We start from the raw sequence: 9836 nt of genomic DNA, 5'->3' as shown, positions 1-9836 counted from the left end.
ATATTTCAGTTGTGTTATCCTTTTTTTTCTTCTTCTTTATTTTGGGGTGGGGGTGGGGAGGGGGTAGCCGATATATTTTTTTGTTCATGATAAAATTAATTTAGTAGACTGTCAAAATAGGCCTAAACTATTCATAAGGCATTGGGAATTTTAACAGATAAAAAAAAAAAAATGGAATTCAAAATTAATAATTTTAAATAATATTGAAAGAAAAGTAACTTAAAGGGACACTCCTGAGTTTGCTGCAATTTTCAAGATGTTATCGACTAACAGAGACTTTTCAACGATTGTAATTACATAGCAAAAAAATTTTCTGCATAAAATATTAGTGGCTGTATTTTAAACGTGTTTCTGATCGTCTTAATATTTGTACTAGGTTAAATTTCATTTTATTTTCTAAAATATATTTCTTTTCTTACATCTTACAATGTAACAAACTCAGGAACTTCCCTTTCATATAGTCCGGTTTAGGATATTTAATATATAAGTTTTATTATAGAAATATTTTATTAGTCGGAAACGTCTTACAATGCAGCAAACTCAGGAATGTCCCTTTAATATTCTCGTTTCCTTTAATGTGCACTATAGTTCAGTTGGAGTGTAATTCTGGATACATACGTTTGACACCAAGTGATCAAAACGCAAGACGTCGCTACACCACACCGCCTGACGTAATAATGTTTTTCCAAGGCTTTCATATACATAGCTGGGCAAAGAATGAAAGACAGACTGTCTTTATTATAGGTAGCGGACCGGCCTCGGTGGCGTCGTGGCAGGCCATCGGTCTACAGGCTGGTAGGTACTGGGTTCGGATCCCAGTCGAGGCATGGGATTTTTAATCCAGATACCGACTCCAAACCCTGAGTGAGTGCTCTGCAAAGCTCAATGGGTAGGTGTAAACCACTTGCACCGACCAGTGATCCATAACTGGTTCAACAAATTCCATGGTTTGTGCTATCCTGCCTGTGGGAAGCGCAAATAAAAGATCCCTTGCTGCCTGTCGTAAAAAAAGAGTAGCCTATGTGGCGACAGCGGGTTTCCTCTAAAAAACAGTGTCAGAATGACCATATGTTTGACGTCCAATAGCCGATGATAAGATAAAAAATCAATGTGCTCTAGTGGCGTCGTTAAATAAAACACACTTTACTTTAATATAGGTAGCACTATACCAAATAGTATATTACCGGGTCAAAGTTAGAAGTGTATCTAACTTTGAAAGGGGCGGGACGTAGTCCAGTGGTAAGGCGCTCGCTCGATGCGCGGTCGGTCTGGGGTAGATCTCCGTCGGTGGGCCCATTGGGCTACTTCTCGTTCCAGCCAGTGCACCACGACTGGTATATCAAAGACCGTGGTATGTACTACCCTGTCTGTGGGATGGTGCATATAAAAAAAAACCTTGCTGCTAATCGAAAAGAGCAGCCCATGAAGTGGCGACAGCGGGTTTTCTCACTCAATATCTGTATGGTCCTTAACCATATGTCTGATGCCATATAACCGTAAATGAAATGTGTTGAATGCGTCGTTAAATAAAACATTTCTTTCTTTCTTTCTAACTTTGAATGTCGCATTAAATAAAGCCACCCTTGCAAGCGTGCGATAGGACTTGTTATCATAAAATGGTGTTTTATTTGTCCAGTCAATTCCTGTAATTAGACTGGAACTATTGGAGATAGAACTTGTTATCATAAAATAGTGTTTTATATGTCCAGTCAATTCCTGTAATTAGACTGGAACTATTAGCGATAGGACTTGCTATCATAAAATAGTGTTTTATATGTCCAGTCAATTCCTGTAATTAGACTGGAACTATTGGCAATAGGACTTGCTATCATAAAATAGTGTTTATCTGTCCAGTAAATTCCTGTAATCAGACTGGAACTATTAGCAATAGAACTTGTTATCATAAAATGGTGTTTTATATGTCCAGTCAATTCCTGTAATTAGACTGGAACTATTAGCGATAGGACTTGCTATCATAAAATAGTGTTTTATATGTCCAGTCAATTCCTGTAATTAGACTGGAACTATTAGCGATAGGACTTGTTATCATAAAATAGTGTTTTATATGCCCAGTCAATCCTGTAATTAGACTGGAACTATTAGCGATAGGACTTGCTATCATAAATAGTGTTTATCTGTCCAGTCAATTCCTGTAATTAGACTGGAACTATTGGCAATAGGACTTGCTATCATAAAATAGTGTTTATCTGTCCAGTAAATTCCTGTAATCAGACTGGAACTATTAGCAATAGAACTTGTTATCATAAAATGGTGTTTTATATGTCCAGTCAATTCCTGTAATTAGACTGGAACTATTAGCGATAGGACTTGCTATCATAAAATAGTGTTTTATATGTCCAGTCAATTCCTGTAATTAGACTGGAACTATTAGCGATAGGACTTGTTATCATAAAATAGTGTTTTATATGCCCAGTCAATCCTGTAATTAGACTGGAACTATTAGCGATAGGACTTGCTATCATAAATAGTGTTTATCTGTCCAGTCAATTCCTGTAATTAGATTGGAACTATTAGCGATAGGACTTGCTATCATAAAATGGTGTTTTATATGTCCAGTCAATTCCTGTAATTAGACTGGAACTATTAGCGATAGGACTTGCTATCATAAAATAGTGTTTTATATGTCCAGTCAATTCCTGTAATTAGATTGGAACTATTAGCGATAGGACTTGCTATCATAAAATAGTGTTTTATATGTCCAGTCAATTCATGTAATTAGACTGGAACTATTAGCGATAGGACTTGTTATCATAAAATAGTATTTTATATGTCCAGTCAATTCATGTAATTAGACTGGAACTATTAGCGATAGGACTTGCTATCATAAAATAGTGTTTTATATATCCAGTCAATTCATGTAATTAGACTGGAACTATTAGCGATAGGACTTGCTATCATAAATAGTGTTTATCTGTCCAGTCAATTCCTGTAATTAGATTGGAACTATTAGCGATAGGACTTGCTATCATAAAATGGTGTTTTATATGTCCAGTCAATTCCTGTAATTAGACTGGAACTATTAGCGATAGGACTTGCTATCATAAAATAGTGTTTTATATGTCCAGTCAATTCCTGTAATTAGACTGGAACTATTAGCGATAGGACTTGTTATCATAAAAAAGTGTTTTATATGCCCAGTCAATCCTGTAATTAGACTGGAACTATTAGCGATAGGACTTGCTATCATAAAATAGTGTTTTATATGTCCAGTCAATTCCTGTAATTAGACTGGAACTATTGGCGATAGGACTTGCTATCATAAAATAATGTTTATCTGTCCAGTAAATTCCTGTAATCAGACTGGAACTATTAGCAATAGAACTTGTTATCATAAAATAGTGTTTTATATGCCTAGTCAATTCCTGTAATTAGACTGGAACTATTAGCGATAGGACTTGTTGTCATAAAATAGTGTTTTATATGTCCAGTCAATTCATGTAATTAGACTGGAACTATTAGCGATAGGACTTGCTATCAATAAATAGTGTTTTATATGTCCAGTCAATTCCTGTAATTAGACTGGAACTATTGGCGATAGGACTTGCTATCATAAAATAATGTTTATCTGTCCAGTAAATTCCTGTAATCAGACTGGAACTATTAGCAATAGAACTTGTTATCATAAAATAGTGTTTTATATGCCTAGTCAATTCCTGTAATTAGACTGGAACTATTAGCGATAGGACTTGTTATCATAAAATAGTGTTTTATATGCCTAGTCGATTCCTGTAATTAGACTGGAACTATTAGCGATAGGACTTGCTATCATAAAATAGTGTTTTATATGTCCAGTCAATTCCTGTAATTAGACTGGAACTATTAGCGATACGACTTGCTATCATAAAATAGTGTTTTATATGTCCAGTCAATTCCTGTAATTAGATTGGAACTAATAGCGATAGGACTTGCTATCATAAAATGGTGTTTTATATGTCCAGTCAATTCCTGTAATTAGAATGGAACTATTAGCGATAGTACTTGCCATCATAAAATCGTGTTTTATATGTCCAGTCAATTCCTGTAATTAGACTGGAACTATTAGCGATAGGACTTGTTATCATATAATGGTGTTTTATTTGTTCAGTCAATTCCTGTAATTAGAATGGAACTAGAAGCAATGCACTAGCTGATGATACTATTGTGCTTGAAACGTGCGGGGTCGTCCTGAAGTAGTGATGACAATTTTTATGCGGAACTACGGTAAGCAAAGAAGCTTTGCGTTAAATAATAATTTAAAAAAAAAACCCCAGCAGAACTACCTACAATCTTTCTTCTAATTTAAGGGTGAGCGTTTGTATATATTTTTATATAGAGTATATATGTTGAATACAACGTTGCATGTACAATTTTCAACTTTAGTCACATCATCACATGGTAACTTTGTCGTCTACAGGATTTGATTTGGTGGTATACACCCTAACACGCGGCCGTTCAATATTACGTAACGCTACTTTAGAATACACTCGAGCGTTGCGTCATTGTTGAACGTTCCCTGACCGTGAATCCGGTATTACTGCGCTGCACTTCCTACATACAGCCAACCGATAACAGATAATATAGTATGCGGCCGGGGGCAGATTAAAACATTAGTTATGTCACTTTTACTCGCCAACACCCAAGCTCAGTTTCATTAAATAAATGTCACACAGAAAGATATGACTGGAAAACACAATATTAGAGACGTCATTAGGAAGAGATTTAACAAAAAAAACAACAACCCAAAACAACCCGGCCCTGCATTGTATTGCGAAACATTTGAGATCAAGGTCATGGGTTTTAATTTTATCTTTCGCGCAAAAAGAAAAGAAAAAAACCCACAACACCTCATGCTGGGAACACTGGCACAGCTGTACTACATTAAAATGCCAGGTTGCCGTTGAAGTCGATTACTATTAAAGGTAGTAGTATATCAAATAGCTTCTCACCCGGCCAAAGAAAGAAATGTTTTATTTAATGACGCACTCAACACATTTTATTTACGGTTATATGGCGTCAGACATATGGTTAAGGACCACACAGATTTTAAGAGGAACCCCGCTGTCCCGGCCAAAGATTGACATGGACACACCGAGTACTGTACACACTAACCCTGGTCCACGACTGGCATATTATAGGTAGCAGCATACCAAAATAACGTCTCATCCGGTCAAAGATCGACATGGACACACAGAGTACTGTTTGCTCCACGACTGGTATATTATAGATAGCAGTATACCAAATAACGTCTCATCTGGTCAAAGATCGACATGGACACACAGAGTACTATTTGCTCCACGACTGGCATATTATAAGTAGCAGTATATCAAGTAAATTCCCACCCGGTCAAAGAATCGACATGGACACATCGAGTACTGTTTGCTCCACGACTGGCATATTATAGGTAGCAGCATACCAAAATAACGTCTCATCCGGTCAAAGATCGACATGGACACACAGTGTACTCTTTGCTCCACGACTGGCATATTATAGGTAGCAGTATATCAAATAAATTCCCACCCGGTCAAAGAATCGACGTGGACACACCGAGTACTGTTTGCTCCACGACTGGCATATTATAGGTAGCAATATATCAAATAAATTCCCACCCGGTCAAAGAATCGACGTGCCATTAACTTTAAATAGCGCATTAAATACTGACACAACTTCCATTCATGAGATAGCTGGTAGGTACTGGGTTCGGATCCCAGTCGAGGCATGGGATTTTTATTCCAGATACTGACTCCAAACCCTGAGTGAGTGCTCCGCAAGGCTCAATGGGTAGGTGTAAACCACTTGCACCGACCAGTGATCCATAACTGGTTCAACAAAGGCCATGGTTTGTGTTATCCTGCCTGTGGGAAGCGCAAATAAAAGATCCCTTGCTGCTAATCGGAAAGAGTAGCCCATGAAGTGGCGACAGCGGGTTTCCTCTCCAAATCTGTGTGGTCCTTAACCATATGTCTGACGACATATAACCGTACATAAAATGTGATGAGTGCGTCGTTAAATAAAAATTTCTTTCTTTCTTTCCGTTCACAACTGACCAGTATTGATATATCGGATACTATTTTAATTAAAACGTGTGCGAGGTGCCACTAAAACAGAATGATTATTAGTATTTTCAAAAGTTAAAGTTGATTAATTAATCAAACATTTGGTAATTCCGACTCGTAGTCTTCAGAGAAAACCCGCTGCATTTTTCAATTAACAGCAAGATATAGTTTATAAGCACATTCCCACAGACAGGAAAGCGCATACCACGGCCTTTGACCAGTTGTGGTACACAGGTTGGAACAAGAAAAAAAGAAAAAAAACCAATAGGTTGAATGGATCGACCGAGGTGGTTCGATTCTGCGACGAAACACTAAACAATGTAAAAAAGCACTCCACTTCCATGTTTTAAATAGAGAATAATTATTATTTACTTTACCTAGGTTAGCGAGTATAACAAAAAGGATATTAGAAAATGACGTGCGATGGTATGTAAATTCATATGGATGGTGTATTCTAAATACAAAGGGGTTAAATAATAATAATAAATACTCGACATTGCAGCTTTAATATTATTTGCCACAGACCAAGGGCAGTAGTGGTGTCTGTACAGAAAAGCTTGCTTCGACCTTAATTCGATACATGCACGAAAATAGCCTGCATTGTTTCGCCGGTGATCTTGCGGTCGTTGTCCCTGACACTGAAAAAAAGACTCCTTGACTCAAGAAACTTGGCGAATACTTCACGTAAGTGCACCACTTCTGCCTAAGCATTGTGCGGTTCCTGTTTCTGTTACACAACCTTTGTGTTTCAAGCACACGATGCCGGGAGTTTGTTGCTGTTCTGACATGGTCAACATAGGTTCACCAAGTGAAACACTGCTTCCACTTTAAAACTGATGTCTATGTTCATCTTACTCGCACGCATTGGCGTAGCCGGAGGTGGGGGTGGGAGAATGGGGGTCATGGCCATCAATCACACCTCTGTGTTCCCACCAGGGGCGGGATATAGCTGTCAGTTAGTTGAGTGCTCGCCTGAGGTACTTGTGTCGCAGGATCGAACCACCTCGGTGGATCCATCATTCAACTGATTGGTTTTTTCTCGTTCCAACCAGTTGCACCACAGCTGGTCATATGCCTTCCTGCCTGTGGGAAATTGCATATAAAAGATCCCTTGTTGCTAATGGAAATATTAATGTAGCGGGTTTCCTCTGATGACTACGAGTTACGAATTACCAAGTGTTTGACATCCAATAGCTGATGATTAATTAATCAATGTGCTCTAGTGGTGTCGTTAAACAAAACAAACTTTTAAACTTTTAACTGTGTTTAACTCCCACCAGTACTGTGGCATGCTCCCTCCAGTGGGGATGCCCCCCCCCCCCCCCCGAAAACACCAATATAAAATCCTGGATACGCCAATGCGCACGCGCATCTGGGGAAACAAGGTTGTGCACTCCAGATGAAATACGTTTTTAAAAAGAAAACTTAAAACGCCGAACTCAAAGGTTCATGTTTTCGCAACTGTTCATGCCCGTTAAAATATCTCGTGGCCACCCTTGTTCATAATTACCAAACTTCTGTAAGGGAGCGAGACGTAGCCCGGTGGTAAAACGCTCGCTTGATGACCGGCCAGTTTGGGATCGATACCCGTCAGTGGGCCCATTGTGCTATTTCTCGCTCCAGCTAGAACACCACGACTGGTACATCAAAGGCCGTGGTATGTGCTGTCCTGTCTATGGGATGGTGCATATAAAAGATCCCTTGCTGCTAAACAATAAGAGTAGCTCATGAAGTGGCGACAGCAGGTTTCCTCCCTCAATATCTGTATGGTCCTTAACCATGTCTGACGCCATATTAATTGGTTATATTTGTGTTACCTCTGTAAAGTACCCACACCTGTTTATGTCAAATTTACTAGGTGTATAAAATCATCAGTTGCTGTTTGTAATGCTGGATCAGAAGGAATATTGATTGATGAATAATTAAAGACGTTCAATTACACACGCAAATATCATGTTGAAGCTTTCTGAAAAATTTTGACTATTAAATTGAAATATTTAAACTCTTTTATCTCACATATATAAATGCCTGATACGTGTTCTGGTGTTCTGCAACTAAAAGCTACAATATGAGATAACGTGCATTAGCGAAAGATAACTTAAATGTCCTAAAAATCATATTTCAATTTCCATTTAGTTGAATGACGCATATTAAAATATATCATTTAAAGAAAAACAAAATCAATTCAGTAATGGTTTTGTTTTTAGAACCATTTAATTCGCTGTGTAAAATTAATTATTAATACAGATATTCTTTTAACAATTGTATCAAAATCCCCCAAAACCCAGTGTTCAGAAGTATGATCATATGAATCACACTGACGATAGAAAAAAAGGTACTCACCATTGTCGATTATTGTAGAATGGAAGCAATATACGATTAATCGCTCAAACACCAAGCACAATTAAAACGCCAAGTGACGTTTTAATTTTTACCAAAATTAAGGTACAGTATTAAAACAAAAATTATTTATATATTTTTTCTATTTTAACAGAACTATGACAGTGCCAATTATTCTAGCGCCCAAGACTGAATTTTCAAGCCGCCCGATGCTCAACCGATTAGATTCTTCCCAAGGAGAAGCACCAGCCTAACAACTCTTTGAAAGAGATGGTTGATGGGCGGAGGATCTCGTCGAGTGATGGCCCAGCGTCCCGGAGACTTGGGTTATATATGCACTGCTCCGAATACAGGATGTGACCTGATAGGCCTGTTGTCGACCACTCTCAGATCTCGTGATGGTGACCCGGTGAAGTATCAGGTAACCCATACCACGTCTTGGAGGTGTATTTGTGTCAAGCATTGCCAGGTCCCGCTGGTTTCGGCGTCGTAGTATTGGAACAATACGTCAGACATTAGTCGTTGGTTTTGCGTATTGGGGTCCCCCACAAACACATACACAGGGTTAGTCATGCTATATGTAGAAATGATATCAGTGTTTTGTATTTCTCAGAATTATAGTTCTGCATCGAGGTTGAAATCGTATGTACGTAACGGTACTCACATGTACCCCCCCCCACACACACACAGATACACAACACACACACACACACACACACACACACACACAGAGATACACAACACACACATATAGAGATACACAACACACACAGACACACACACACGCATACACACACACGCATACACACGCGCATACACACGCATACATACACACACGTTTGTAATACACACACACACACACACACACACACACAGATATACATAACACACAGATATACAACACAGACACATACAGATATACACAACACACACACATATACACAACACACAACACACACACACACACACACACACGCATACACACGCGCATACACACGCATACATACACACACGTTTGTAATACACACACACACACACACACACACACACAGATATACATAACACACAGATATACAACACAGACACATACAGATATACACAACACACACACATATACACAACACACAACACACACACACACACACACACACACACACACACACACAGACAGACACACACACACACACACGCATGTCTGTAATACACACACACACACGCGCGCGCGCGCGCATAGTATCACATACCTACATAAAAACACACACAGACATTGATTTTTATATACATTTCGCTGTTAGGTACAAGTTATGTAACAAAGTTATAACCAACAAAATGTTATGTATTTATTTACAAAAATAGGAAACATTTTCTGTCTTTGTCATTCAACAAATGTACTTTAAAATATGTTGAACGTCTCAAATAAAACATTTATTCTTTTATTAACTT

At 38.3% G+C, this 9836-nt stretch overlaps 1 protein-coding gene across 3 annotated transcripts in view; it reads right to left on the bottom strand.

Moving 5' to 3' along the window:
- Positions 1 to 8672, bottom strand: part of LOC121375873 (CD109 antigen-like) — a 63742-nt gene extending 55070 nt beyond the window's left edge. For all 3 annotated transcript variants that reach the window (XM_041503552.1, XM_041503550.1, XM_041503551.1), the window contains exon 1: positions 8397 to 8672. In XM_041503552.1, coding sequence (XP_041359486.1) covers positions 8397 to 8399 — 3 coding nt within the window. In that variant the 5' untranslated portion in view covers positions 8400 to 8672. The remainder of the gene's footprint in view (positions 1 to 8396) is intronic.
- Positions 8673 to 9836: the final 1164 nt, after the last annotated feature.

This window comes from Gigantopelta aegis, chromosome 6 (assembly GCF_016097555.1).
Source record: "Gigantopelta aegis isolate Gae_Host chromosome 6, Gae_host_genome, whole genome shotgun sequence".
Lineage (NCBI taxonomy): Eukaryota > Metazoa > Mollusca > Gastropoda > Neomphalida > Peltospiridae > Gigantopelta > Gigantopelta aegis.
The sequence above is the reverse complement of the archived record's forward strand: the minus strand, read 5'-3'. Positions and strand labels throughout refer to the sequence as shown.